The sequence below is a fragment of the Periplaneta americana genome, chromosome 7 (assembly GCF_040183065.1).
Source record: "Periplaneta americana isolate PAMFEO1 chromosome 7, P.americana_PAMFEO1_priV1, whole genome shotgun sequence".
NCBI lineage: Eukaryota > Metazoa > Arthropoda > Insecta > Blattodea > Blattidae > Periplaneta > Periplaneta americana.
In genome coordinates this window covers 94899907-94915404 of record NC_091123.1, presented here as the reverse complement: position 1 = coordinate 94915404, position 15498 = coordinate 94899907, and the positions used below count along the sequence as shown (strand labels likewise).

General features: G+C 34.8%; 1 protein-coding gene across 3 annotated transcripts in view; it reads left to right on the top strand.

Moving 5' to 3' along the window:
- Positions 1-15498, top strand: part of Eb1 (microtubule-associated protein RP/EB family member 1) — a 93837-nt gene that overhangs the window by 27057 nt on the left and 51282 nt on the right. For all 3 annotated transcript variants that reach the window (XM_069831088.1, XM_069831087.1, XM_069831086.1), the window contains exon 2: positions 1125-1297. In XM_069831088.1, the coding sequence (XP_069687189.1) occupies positions 1131-1297 (167 nt within the window). In that variant the 5' untranslated portion in view covers positions 1125-1130. The remainder of the gene's footprint in view (positions 1-1124; positions 1298-15498) is intronic.

Sequence of the window (15498 nt, the reverse complement as noted above, 5' to 3'; positions counted from 1 at the left end):
TTATTTTAACAGGATTACCAGTATCTGCTTAGTTGTGAAAAGCATGTAAAATAAAAGTAGTACTATTTTAATATTAGTAATACAACATAAATGCAATAATAATTATGATTATACATATTATGATTATAATACTGTATATATTATAACAAGTACTCACTCTGAACATAATTTAGAAGCAAAGTTCTAACTGCTGGGTCATCCACCTTTTCAGTGGGAGTATTTGCACTCAAAAACATTTTCGTAGTATCCATTACAAACTCAGTTTTTTCTTGTTTGGCTTTCTTCTGACGATCGAACGAACTTTCTATTGATGCTTGTCTTTTAGGAGCTACACAAAATTTACACATTAAAATGTTAGTCTCGGATATATAAAGACCCTCACTAGCAAATTCTTTAGCTCTGAAATGAACTGTAACTGTCGATGTTCGACTCATCTTGACAACTGAATATTGGAAAAAGTCTATGGCCTTACTATTTTGTATAACACTAGCAAAAAAAGAAAAACAGGCCACCTTTCAGATGGACAGTAAGCTACCTTCTTTTCCCTTTGTCAAGTGTCAATGACCAGGTTTGGCAGTAGGGGTAGTCTCTTAATCTCCTTTGGAACGTGTGTTTTTCCAGTTCTAGCTTTCAGCTTGTAAGAAGACTGGATGTTACACGTTAAAAGTGTTTAACCCATGAAATTACTTAAGCTACACAGCTGTGAGACTATAGTATATGTTCATTGTTGTCAGTCAGTTACACTGGTATTTTAGTTCAGAGTTAACTTTCAAAGATCAAATTTATACACGTTCAAGTTCTTGCGTGGTTTGTGTGACTACATCTGGGCACCAATGTTACAGTAATCAGACCTGAGTTATTGTGGGTTAAACAGTGCATCAAATGTTAAAAAAAATAATGAAATTCAAATGTTTAATCAATTTCGTCTTCTTTTTGCTGAAATAATTTATTTCGCTCTAAAACACATCTATCGCGAAAATTCGCGATAAAAATATTGCCATTTTCACTATTGTTACAGGCGTATTCGTAAAGAAAAATAACTTTCTTTATAATCAACAACTTGTCACTTTTACCACTAATGCGAAAATCTGTGGCCTCTACTAATGTTATTCGTATGATTTCAGTGGACCATGGCAGCAGTCAATGTGTACTCTACAAATGTGACAACCGATAATTTAAGCCGGCATGACATGTTGGCTTGGGTTAATGACTGTTTGGCATCCAACTTCACTAAGATTGAAGAGTTGTGTACTGGTGCTGCATACTGCCAGTTTATGGATATGCTTTTTCCAGGCAAGTTAATTTTTTTATTATTTAAATAGTGTATTGTTAATTGAAGGTGTTAAAAATGTGGACATCATTTGTGGAGATGATCTGTTAAAATTTACAATGCTTAATGTCGCACTTACTGTACACTTACTGGCAATTTTCATTATTATACTAATAGGTATTAATAGTATATGAAACAAATACCTGTTATAGTAACTGCCTATAGTTTATTTTATTATCATTATATATATATATATATATATATATATATATATAATGATAATACATATATATTTTGGAAGTGTTAAAAACAGATAAACCGAGGGGAGGAAAGTTATTTTCAGTGTTTAGCAGATCACATTACATTAACTATGTAAACTGTTCACTTATGCATGTTTGTTCACTACATTAGCATTACTGTAGAGCAGTGGTTCCCAAACTTTTTGAATCATGAAACACTTTCCACAAGAGAAATTTGTCGTTATGCCAAAGGAATGTATGTGCATTTTTAGCAGTTTTTAAGTTGTTAGTCGACATTTTATTATGTAGCAAAAACACTGAGAACTTAAAATAAAGAGAGGGACTGTTTTGATTGGCGTAATATGGCTATATCTGGCTGAATTTTGGACAGCTGCAACCGAATATCTGGCTCTGCATTGAGGCAGGATCTTCTGTATTTTATTTTGAATTTCAGTTGGTTTATGTTGGCTCAGGATATCTAGAAAGGGAAGAAAATACTTAACTATCTCACTTGCATGCCTTGTTGCTGTAACCTCTCGTCCAGTATCTTAGGGAAGCAGGAGAGAGGGAAAATCCCTGGTATGTGGGCACTGGATGAAACTGTGGCAGAGCAATCTTCATCATCTTTATTTCAACTCAAAAACTAAAATAACTCAATGTGATCACTACCACTGAGAACCTCTAACAACTGATTATAACAGCTAGGAAGAAGGTATGATAACAGCAATTTAGTTCTTTCAGAAAATTCTAAGCCTTAATGAGGACTTTGCATTATGCTTCATTAATTAGTGGGTGGAAACTGGTGGAAGAAAACATTCTCTTTCTAACTGCCTGTTCGAACATAAACCAGAAGAAGTATAACCACATAGGCAGAGAATTCTGATTCACATAAGTTGTTGCAAAAGGATAATTTTTGCTTTATATGACAAAACTTCAAATTCGTTTTTAGCTGATATCAAAATTCTGGTAGTGACTTCTTAGTTGCAAAATTCTCTCTTATCGAAGAATCTGATGTCAAATCAATCAAGCATTCATACTGTCCAAAAATTGTCATTAGTTTTTTTCGTGGAGTTATTCTGTAAAATAACAGTTGCAACTATCAAACAAATTTAACAGGTGAACGTGAAACTCGGTTGAGATACAATTGAGAGGCAGGAAAACAGGGATACTTGAAAATCTTAGAATGTAGGCTTTCATGGCCGGCATCATTAAGATTGGTATTATCCGGGCTAGAGGGCCATGGTCTGTTGGTAATGCATCCATGCAACTATTACCAACAGACCACGGCCCTCTAGCTCATATAATACCAATCCTGATGAAAATATTACATCAATCCCAAATTGATCTAATAAATGTGTTACAGGATACTGAAAACATTTTTAAGGGGTTAGATACAGCTTACGGCAGTAACATTTGTGGAAATATTCAACATTTTTTTTTCCTCTATTACTGTATCTTATACAGTAATGAAAATTGGTATGTGTAAAACACTGTCCTTCTGCTAGATAAAAAAAAAATTATTATTCAAAACAGTGGCAGTCACTGTGCAGTGATTAAGCGTTCCCTCATAACTCATAAACTTGTTAACTTTTTCATGTTCTCTCTCTTTTATTTTATTGCTGAAACTCATGTTTACAATATCATGCTCTTTCATCTACATTCTTTAATAAATAATATTTTTTTTTATTTTGTTTAGAAGAAAATACTAATATTTGACTATTTTTTAAAATTAATTTATTTTTTATCAGACGACCTATCAAAGACAGAGAAGTGATTTTGCATCATATTGTAGATGTAACATGCATAAATAAATACACACAAAAAATTTCATCACAGAATGTTGGATAGTTTTTGAGTTATGAGAGAAACGCTTCATCACTGCACAGTGAACTACCAACATTTTAAATTGAAAAGAAAGTATATATAAATATATTTTTAAAATCGTAAAAATATTTTTATCATACAGCAGAAGGACAGTGTTTTACACACTAATTTTCATTATTGTACGAGATACAGTAATGAAGGAAAAAAATTTTGAATATTTCCAAAATTTTATTGTTGTAAGCTGTACCTAACCCCTTAAACTAGATTTCTTTATTTTTTTAATATATGCATTGTTATATAATGCTTAATGGGACGTGAAAGATAAGAGACATGTGTTTCATAATCTCTTACGAGGAAAATATACAGAATATTGTTGTTTCCTTAGTTGTAAACTTGTTCTTAATAATGTTTGGTACCACCAATAACAGCTGCCATTTGGTAATTCATTCCATTGGTGAGCATTTGGCTGCTGTCCTGATTCATGTTGTCTATTCCTCCTTCAGAGCATTTTCGAGTTCGAGCAGGGTCTCATGGAAGGAAGGTGACTTCTGACACGCTTAGCATACCCTGCATATGATCTATCGGATTCATGTCTGGACTTTGAGCAGGCCATTTCATCTATTCAGTCTGATCTGAACAAGGTATTCATTAACACACCCTTCAACATGAGGACAGGCATTGTCGTACATTAACATGAAATCCTCGTGGATAAATCTTGCATATGGGACTACATATTCATATGTCCTCAATATATTGTCGTCCATTCAAGGTGTGTCCCTTGACTCATACAAGTTCTCTACGAGCTCTGTATGAAATGCATCTCCACACCATTACTGACCCACCTTGAAAATTGAAGATGCAGTGGCAGTTGAGGGCAATTCCGTCCTCCTGACTTTATGTTGTCAGCAAACAGCTGGATACATTAAGAAGATTGATTGATTAATGTGTGTAAGACAATATAACGGTCATTCTGAGCCAATGAACATTTTCTCCCCGATCATGGTCTTCTAGAATACATCCCAGTTGGACCACTCTCTATATTGCAGTCTAAGGAATCTTGAAAACTCTAGATACAACGTAACATTGACTCCTCCCATCTTCAATTAATTGGTGGCACTTAATGGCATTTTACATGAAATGCAATGCAGTTACCATTTATAAAGCTTTAAATTCTGAGAAAAATTCTTCCCTCGCTTGTGAAACTGCCAAAAGATATTATGAAGTTAATCTGTGATTTACACACAAACTGTAGTACAGTATTCTGTTTTCTCCATTGAACATTGTTGTCAGACATTTCATTGTTGAATTAATATATGAGAAATGAATTGTTGCATTGTGATTGTTTATATTATTTTAATGTACCGAAGTACATATGATATTTCCATGCAGATATTCTGCGTCATTATACGATGAAAGAGTAATGGAACGGAGAAAAATTCTCTCCAGCGCCGGGATTTGAACCCGGGTTTTAAGCTTTACGTGCTGATGCTTTATCCACTAAGCCACACCGGATACCACCCTGGCGTCAGACAGAATTGTCTCAGATTAAGCTCCAACTCTTGGGTTCCCTCCAGTGGAGTAATGGAACGGAGAAAAATTCTCTCCGGCGCTGGGATTTGAACCCGGTGTGGACTTCAGTCCTACGTTCATAGACATCTATGACGTAGTGAAGAGGGTGGCCACTAGAGGGAACCCAAGAGTTGGAGCTTAATCTGAGACAATTCTGTCTGACGCCGGGATGGTATCCAGTGTGGCTTAGTGGATAAAGCATCAGCACATAGAGCTGAAAACCCGGGTTCAAATCCCGGCGCCGGAGAGAATTTTTCTCCATTCCATTACTCTTTCATCGTATGATGACGCAGAATATCTGAATGGAAATATCATATGTACTTCGGTACATTAAAATAATATATATGATATGCGTAAATCACTTCGTGATTTAAGACGGTGCTTATTCCGTCGGATCCCGGCCAACTAGTCTCTCATAACGAGTGCACCTCAGCACATGTGTGGACTTCAGTCCTACGTTCATAGACATCTATGACATAGTGAAGAGGGCGGCCACTAGAGGGAACCCAAGAGTTGGAGCTTAATCTGAGACAATTCTGTCCGATGCCGGGGTGGTATCCGGTGTGGCTTAGTGGATAAAGCATCAGCACGTAGAGCTGAAAACCCGGGTTCAAATCCTGGTGCCGGAGAGAATTTTTCTCCATTCCATTACTCTTTCATCGTATTGTGATTGTTGTTTAGTCAACTGTCCGAACACAGGTTTGAACCCTGCAACACCAATAAGACATCTGTCATAAGCCAACTAACCCAGGAGATAATGGGGTTGGATGGCCACTTCCTTTCCTCCGCATTGTGATAAAAAGAGAGATTAATGCATCTTATACTAATCCTAGCAATAATGTAGAATTTTCAAGTGTTCCAGTTTTTTTTACCTTCCAATGTATTTCCAGATATGTTAGAATCTAGTTGTTCACTAAATTCTTTTACCATTGCGAAGCTGTTTAGATTCCAATTTTTCATCAGTTCTCCTAAAAACTAGATTTTTTTCATATTTCTACTTCATTACCGACACCAAAAAGATTTATTGCTTTTATAGAGAGGGACTTAAATCATTAACTTCTTTAAAATTTCCTGTTAAATATGCCAATTTCATGAGTCAATGCTCATCACACAACGTATCTCCCGAAGCAAAGTCATTGTCAATCAAGAAAAGTTCTTACAGCCCAAGTCTAAATTTTGCCACGAGAAAGTCACCGTACATCGGTATGAAGAGAACTTATGTAGATTCCCCATAATCATACAATATTTTGAATAGTCTTGTATTCTTAGATCATGATTTGATAAAATTGTTTCCACTCTTTTGTTCAAGACTTCTTTTAATCAGTCGATATTCTTAATGTATCCAGCTGTTTGCTGACAACATGAAGTCCACTATAGTCCACTGTAGCCTATTCAGTTTTTGTTTTTCACGAGAAATGAGGGGTATTTTGATCGGTGTTCATTATAGATGCTTGTTGCTAGTAACCAGAGAGCAATGCAGTTATCCCATGAGATGGAACTCACTCTGAAAAATTCTTCTGTTTGAAACTTTCGGGGCCATTTGTATTAGTAATGGCTTGCTGAGAAACAGTTCCTCTTGAAAAGACTCCGAATACTGATAGCACAGAAATACTAAATGCCACAGCTGTTGGTCTACTGATTTTATACATATATTGCCACCACAATTTTTACGTGTTCGTAATTGTAATTTCTATTGTCTGATGTCAACACCAACTCATACCAACTTAATATGAAGGGAAGTCTCTTCTTCCGACAGAGGTATATGTTTGGCACTAAAAAAGAGAATTTTTTTTTTGTAAAATTTATATAATTGCCGAATATTTGATGAAATATTACCAACATTTGTAATATTGTTTACAAATAAGTGCTTTTTAATATGTTCCCCGTACATATTTTTAAGGCCCAGGTTTAGCTTGTGTAAAGTGATAAATTTGAAATTTAAATTTTGAAAAATATTAGCATCTGAAGCAAGAATTTTTGGAATAACTGTGAAGTGAAAAATAAAAAAAGTGTGTACGAATTTGTTCCTACATATGTTCCTCAACATGAAAAAATTTGATAACTTTATCATGAGAACTGTGGTGAGTACAATTTTTTAAAGGAATTATCTACACTTTTAGCAAATTGTACATGATATTTCTAGCAAGTCTATATAAATACGGCTAGCACTGTAAGGGTTAAAATTGCCAACAGTCACATTCGTTCATTCATCCATTTTGAGCAAAAACATCCGTGAAAGTAAATTAGTTTTCGTGTCCTTTGTTTAGTTCCTGATGCATTTCAAGTTATGTTGTTCAACAAATAACTGGGCCTAGTAGTTTCGTAATTTCTCTGTCCCACATATGTTCAAGTTTGTCCTTTAAACAAGGATGGAGGTTAATGTTTTCAGCAATGGTATGGGCTCTGGCCACAATGGGCAACTCTGTAACTAAGTAGGACACCAGAGACCTGCAAGAGAGCGATGCTTAACGATATCTGAGATCAGTTTTATTGAATGCTCTTCGTGTGTAATCGCTCGAGCTCGGGTTTGGCCTCCGCTCGCTCGAGATCGCCCGGGAGATCACTCCCCAGTAAGAATGAGCGCTTGCTTCAACCTAGAGATGAGCTTAAACAATATTTTCAAGTATCTGTGACAACTGTGACTGTGGCAATTAAATATCTGTGACTTTTATCGGTGATTTTGTCACACTGATATTTTATATCGATACGTAAGCACAATATGCATGAATTACACTGATATTTTGTCACACTGATGAAAATTAGCAGGAAATATTTCAGAGCAGTGAAATATGAATACGATTTCTCTATACGCACCACTCATCAGTGATTTATATGGGAAAATCCAACAAAGAAATTATGTACATGTACCATTAACAAATAAATACTTACCTAACTGAACAGTAACATGTCGAAACTTAACCTCATGTACCAAGAGGTTATATTATAGATATTGAACCAGTTGATCATTTTTAAATGTAGTTGGGTATGGAGAAATTGAGGTTATATGATTATCCTAATCGTTTTAAAAATTGATCCTTTTTATTGGATATAATATAATGGATAAATTATTTTAAGTCGTGCATTAACATTATAATATTGAGTCAGAGAATAAAAATTAATGAAACATAAGTATTTGGAAAAAACATTGGAAAATAATTACAAAACAAAACAGTTGTTCAGACAGGATTTTACACAAGATTAAGTACTGGTAACCAATGGTCTTATTATTTAAATCGTGTAATAACTACATCATTTATAATAAGATGGAGAAACTACCGCCAGATAGCAGTTATTGTATCATGCGCACACGCAAACCTACGATGTAGAGGAGAAAATATGTCACAGAGTACTGAATACGGAGCAGATTTCGATAGTGATATTTTGTCACAGATATTTCGCGTCATCAGTCACAGGTTTATCTGTGACAAAAAAATACCTGTGACAAAATATCGGTTTGTGAAATATCGGCCATCTCTACTTCAACCACTGTACGCGAAGCAGTAAGCTTCAGTACTACGTAGTAAAGTATTGGTAAAAACCGAATGAATTCATTCGAATTATTTGGTTATCAAAACCATTCAAAATAATAGAAATGTTCACAATATCATTCGATTATTCATTCACTTTGCTTACCATCACAGCAAGCTGTATGAAGTTATACAAAATATGTACTCGTATAACAGAATATGTTCCATTTTATACGATAATGATAAGAGCTTCGCGTTCAGAATCATATGACACAACAATAGAATGATAAACTTCTAATGTTCTGTGTGGGTGTTGTGTACTGACTCTTCTAACAGCCCCAGTATCTGACCCTGATTTTTATTAAATTAAACACCTGACCTACATGGCGATAAGAAAAAAAGAGTGCTGCTCTCAGGCTATAGACCTACGTATAGAATGAGTAATCAACATACTGCAATGTTATTGAACAATTCATTCATGCATTCGAATGATTTAATCCTACAATGGAATAATCATAGAAATCATTTGATTGTTTTCAACAAGTATATATTTTAGTGGAAATTTAATTAATTACACGTTTTTCTTTGTTTAGATTGAAACAGCCTGAAATGATTTTACGTATAAATATACTTCATTCCTACTCAGTGTAACATTTAACTTCAAAAACAAACTGAGACACAAATTTAATTGTGATAATTACTGTAAATGCAAATTAAATGTTTGGTTATATTACTATAAAATGTATATAAAACCGAGAAATTACATTTAATACGTGATAACTAAAAATGCCTATCGAAGTATGAAATGCAAATAATAAATTAGTAGCGATATATTTTGTTTCATGTAGGACGTAATATGAACTTTACTCATACTAACTTGAGAATATTTTTATTTTTTATTTTAGTAGGTTATTTTACGACGCTTTATCAACAGTTTAGGTCATTTAGCATCTGAATGAAATGAAGGTGATAATGTCGGTGAAATGAGTCTGTGGTCCAGCACCGAAAGTTACCCAGTATTTGCTCATATTGGGTTGAGGGAAAACCCCGGAAAAAACGTCAACCAGGTAACTTGGCCTGACAGGGATTTGAACCAGGGCCACCTGGTTTCACGCTGACAGTTACTCCACAGGTGTGGACAATCCTATGTACTTTAAGGTATTCTTATCCCTTACTTCTCTGAATTTAGTCCAAGCAGAGCTAGTAACTGCTTTCCCTTTTTTTCCACTACTCTGACTCTGCTGATTTAATTTTATTTTCGGTATATACTTTTGACATTGTGTCTCGTAATCTTTTACCATCAACAGAGACTGTGTCCGAGCCTCTGCTTGAGATCGACGTCGATACTATTGAATCATCTTCAATATTCGTTTTGATGAAACGTACTGATTAGACAAGCCTACAATTCACTTACTGCTTACTGGCTTACTGCTACCGGAAGATCACTCAATGAACACCGAGCGCTCGTCCTCAGACCCGATCGCTCGTTGTGTTGCTTTACTTCGTGATTTATTGGAAATATTCGTAGATGATCATTATTCATTCTGTCAGTGCCTTCTTGGACTGATAACGGTATCCTGCGCTCGCTCTGATGCAGCTCTCTGTAGGACACCATCAAAACCTTTTCATTAACTAGTTTTTAGTCATAAGATATAATTTTCTGGGCTTGTATAAGTTCATGGTACTTCTTCTGAAGAAATCAGTCTGTTTGCCCTTGCATTATGGATGAACTTCCTCCTCAAAATTACTGCACATTTTTTTATGGGAACATTGCAATATTTGGAAACATTTTTCCACAAATTACACACGTGATTTGTTGTCACTGGTCTCAACAAACCCATTATTCAAGTAGGAATTGTGGTACTTCCTTTTTACTATTCTTTTTCCTGCAGCACTGGTCTTCGAAGAACTAGGCAGTTTTTTTTTTTTTTTTTTTTTTTTTTTTGGAAATAAAACGTGATCAATAAATTTTATTGTAACAGACTTTTTCTAAGTATCTAGTAAAGTAACAAATAAAAATAACAACAAAATTAACAGCTATAATTAAAAACATATCCTTTGAAAAAAAAAAAAAAGGAGGCCTAAGCAATAATAATCCCACAGAATTGAAAATAAAACGTGATCAATAAATTTCGTTAAAACAAACTTAATTTTTCTACGTCTCTAGTAAAATATTATTATTCCAATTATTGTATTTTAGCTATTAACATTTTCATTACAACCAATAACGAACATTTCACAAGCATCAATGTGAAATACGCAACGAGCTAGCACTCGATGCAAATACGATTCGCCCAAAGTCGACCGTGGACAGTCTATTGTTTCTAGTTGCTAACCGCTTGGAGCGCTTTATCACGAGATTTGCAAAAAATCACCTCAAGCTTCACGACTGTATATAGTAGACTGTGATATGGTGTTATCGTAAGTGTAAGAAGAGCAAATGATTGAATAAAACACTATTGAACGAAAAATATGGCTAGAACAAACGCTAGATAACCCAAAGAAAATAAATTATTAACATAATAAATTGACGGCACATCTTTAACATAACATCGCACAAAGACTAAAATTCATAACATTCACGTGACCATTTCAATGGACGTTATACACACCCCTGATTCCACCTGCGAAACCATTAAATATCTGCCACATGTCTCGACTGCTGTTTGGGCTGCCTAAGCAAAATTGAACGGCTTGGGGAGAGGATGGTATTTTTTAAAACTTTTTTCCTATTTGGTGTAAAATATTAATTTTTGGTAAGTAGAGAGCTCATAGCTGTGGCAACTCAACCAAATAAAAATATTTTGAAAAAAAAAAAAATTATTTGGGGGCCCAAATTAAAAAAAAAAATATATACCCAATGCAGGATTGTACTAAAACCAATATCGTCCCTCCTCTGGCAAACCAGCGAAAGTTGGTTCAACACTTGAGGAGGTCCTGGTGCAACCACATTGTGAACTTGTGTATTTTGAAAATTCCACTTTCTGCACTTCGAACTTAACGAAAAATTCCATTCTCTACTGATTTGTCCAAAAACCCTTCATCCTTTTCAGCAATAAAATTCCAGCAACTGTTAATCTTTTTTATTCCATACTGCAGTAATTGAAAAATAATATTCGCAGCAGCTGGGTAAATAATGATAATAATAATAATAATAATAATAATAATAATAATAATAATAATAATAATAAAAGAAACAAAAACAAAAATTGCACCTTGCATAAAATATTTTAACTTACCTGTTAGATGTTGATGCTGCCACAGCTATTGGAAGTATTGTGACGGAGGTTTTGACAGTTTTTTTTTTATAAGGATTCAGTCTTCAGCTAAAAATTCATCATCATCGGCTCGACAACCCATTGAGGGTCCTAGCCTTCTTCAGTATTTTATTCCAGCCGTCTCTACTTCTGGCCTTGACTGTTCACATTCGTGCACCAATAAAGTTGGCATCTTCGTATACATTATCCTCCCATCTGCTTCTTGGTCTTTGGATCTGATTTCTCCAGGATTGGATGTAAAGGCTCTTTTAGCAGGTCTAGTATCGTTCATTCTTACCAGGTGTCCAACCCACTGCAGTCGACCAATTTTAATAACTGTTATAATATCTAGCTCCTTAAATAGATCGTATATTTCTTTATTATATCTAATTCTCCATTCATTATTTATTTTGACAGGTCCATAAATTGCTCTCAGAATTTTCCTCTCGAAGATACTAAGTCTTCTGGTGTCCTGTTTGTTCATAGTCCAAGTTTCCGAGGCATATGTCAACACCAGCCTAATAAGCGTCTTATATATTCTTATTTTAGTTGAGATGGTTAAGAATTTCAATTTAATATATTTCAGTAATCCAAAGTAACATTTATTTGTTATAGATATTCTTCTCTTAATTTCAAGACTGGTGTCGTCATTATTGATCATGGAGCCAAGATATATAACATTTTTTACATATTAAAATTTGTAATTTTCAATTGTAAGATAAGTTGGTGCTTTATTAATAATGTTTCCTTTGTGGCTGGAGATCATGTATTTAGTCTTGCTCTCATTAACTCTCAATCCCATTATCTTTGCTGCCTTTTCCAGGGAGATAAATGCCATTTCTAGTTCTTTCTGTGACCTAGCAATAATATCTAGGTCGTCTGCGAATGCCAGAACTTGAACAGACTTATAATATATTGTGTTAGTTGTCTGTATTCCTGATTCTCTTATAGCTTTTTCCAAGGCTATGTTAAATAGCAAGCAGGCCAATGCATCTCCTTGTCTTATACCTCTGTTGGTTTCAAATTCCCCTGGTAAATCTGACTGGATCTTAATTCAGTTTATAGTTTCTTTCCTTGTCATCTGGGCTAATCTAATGAGTTTATTAGGTATTTTCAGTGCTGCCATTGCTTGATATTGTTGTTGCCTATTAATAGTATCATACTCCATTTGGAAATCAATGAATAGATGGTGTGTCGTTACGTTGTATTCGTTGGTTTTACCTAAAATTTGTCTGAGTGTATATATCTGTTCTATGGTCGATCTGTTGGGCCTAAAGCCACATTGGTAATTACCGATTTCTCTTTCTGTATATTTAGATAGTCTTTTATAAAGAACATTTGAGAGAATTTTATAGGCATTGCTCAGCAGACTGATGCCTCCTTTTTTTAGTATAGGACATATAATATTGGTTTTCCAATCTTTTGGCATGGTTTCGTATGTCCAAACTTGACTTATGACTTCATGTATCTGTTTGAGGCATTCCTCTCCTTGCTTGAACAATTCTGCTTGCAGATTGTCAATTCCTGGAGCTTTATCATTGCTCATCCTAGCTACTGCGCTTTGTACCTCTTCCATTGTGGGTGGTTCTTCTTCCTTGTTTATTAGATCTTCGTCATTGAAAACGTCATTACTAATATCCATATTCTCCTGCTGCGTTGGTTTACTCGATAAAAGATTGTTAAAATACTCTTTCCATCTACTTAGAATTTTGGTTTTATCGGTAATCAGTTCTCCATTTTCGTTTTTACATATAGTTAATCTAGGCTTATATTCTTTCCTTGATTTATTTAGTTCCCCATAAAATGATTTTACTTCATTTTTTGTATTTAGATTTTCTATTTCTTCAAACTTACAGTTTTCATATTCTCTCTTTCTCATAGAATGAGTTTTCTTCTCCTTCTTTCTTGCTTGTCTATATTCTTCCAATGCACCTCTCGTAAAGTTTTTCTGATGCATTTTATTATATAGTCTATTTTTTTCTTCTGTGGCCCTCTTACATTCATCATCATACCAGTTATTCCTGTTGTTTCTACTATTTACTTCCGCCATTCCTAATACCTGTTGTGCTGTCTCTTTAATCCCATTCGACAAATAGGACCACCTGTTCTCAATAGAGGCTTGATCATTTAACTGGTTATTTTGGAAATAGGCATTTAATTTCTTAGTATACTCAGATCTAATTTCTGGATCTTTTAATTTATTACAATCACATTTCCGTGTTTTTGTACTTTGTATTTTCCTTCCATTACTAATTCTCGCTCGAAGTCGTGATATTACCAAATAATGATCTGTATCTTTGTTGGGGCCTCTATATGATTTGACATCCATTAGATTGGTTGCATGTCTTCTATCAATTAAGACGTGGTCTATCTGGTTGGAGTGTTGTCTGTCAGGTGTACTCCATGTAGCCAGGTGTATTCTCTTATGATCGAACATAGTGGATCCTATTACCATGTTTCGAGAGGCAGCAAAATTAATGAGGCGCTCTCCATTATCATTAGTCACCTCATGTAGGCTATATTTGCCTATTATGGGTCTATATGCATCTTCCTTGCCAATTTGCGCATTGTCTCCAATGATAACCTTTATATCATGTTTCGGACATTTAAAATATGTTTCCGTAAGAATATCATAAAAAATATCTTTCTCATTATCCTCTTTGTCTTCTGTTGGAGCATGGAAATTAATTATACTGTAATTAAACAATTTTCCTTTAAATCTTAAATAACAAATTCTTTCGTTAATTGCATTAAAATTCAAAATATTATGTTTAATTTTATTATTCACAATGAAGCCTACTCCAAGCTTGTGTTCCTTCTTGTGTCCATTATAAAATACTGTAAAATCCTTTTTTCCAAAGACCCCATCTCTGGGCCGCCGTATTTCTTGTAAACATGTAATATCTAATTTATAACGTTGAAGTTGATCTATTAGCATCGTCAGGGCTTTAGGCTGTACAGAGATAAAATGTTCCATGTTCCGAGATTCAAGTCCTTATTACATTTGCCAGGTCTTCGTCCATAAGGCAGTCCGGCTTTCATTTTTACTTTGGAATTTGTAACAGTGGGTTTCTCCGGGATGGGGTTGTCAGCCGTAAACCCAACCATCCAGCAATCCTGGGTGGCCAATGATTTTCTGTTAGGGTTTACTCCCTTAGCTGATAGTTCCCAATTATAGCATCGGAGGCTCGCTTTTTCGTCCTTGTATGCTTAGCCATAAAACGTTTCCAGGGGCCACTACGAGGAAATGCATACATATGGCTTGGTAGGAATAAATGGCATTTCTCAAGCTTTTGAATAGCACACAACCATCAGCAGATTGTGTGCCCTTGAGACCACATACTACCCCTTGACCCCCAGCTAAAAATCCATTGGGGAAAAAAAATCGATTATATTTCTGAATCGCTATGTAGATGGTCCAAAAAATCCTTCATTGAGTAGGTGTTTCGTTCTCAAGATGAAGATTAAAAAAAAATCGTTTAACAATTGTTTATAATAATAGAACTTGCATAAAAAGCACGCACTAAAAGCAAGTATAAATAAATAATACTGTACTGCATATGACTGAAGGTGTGAAGAAATGCAAGGTTTTAATATGCAACAGAAATCAGATCTGGAAATGAGGCGAAGTTCTTGAAGCGGAGACAGGTTTAGCATGGCGCAGTTGTGTTTGATTCCGCTGATGTTCCTGTCATTTGCATAGTTCCAACAAAGTGCTGTCAGGCAAAGCAGACTGAGATGATGCATGATATGCACATCGGTCTATGATAAATGCTATTTACTTTGATCCAGAGCACGCTGTAGGAGCTAAATAATTTCTACTCAATAATTACCTATACACAATTCATGGCTGCACAGAATTACAACTTCGA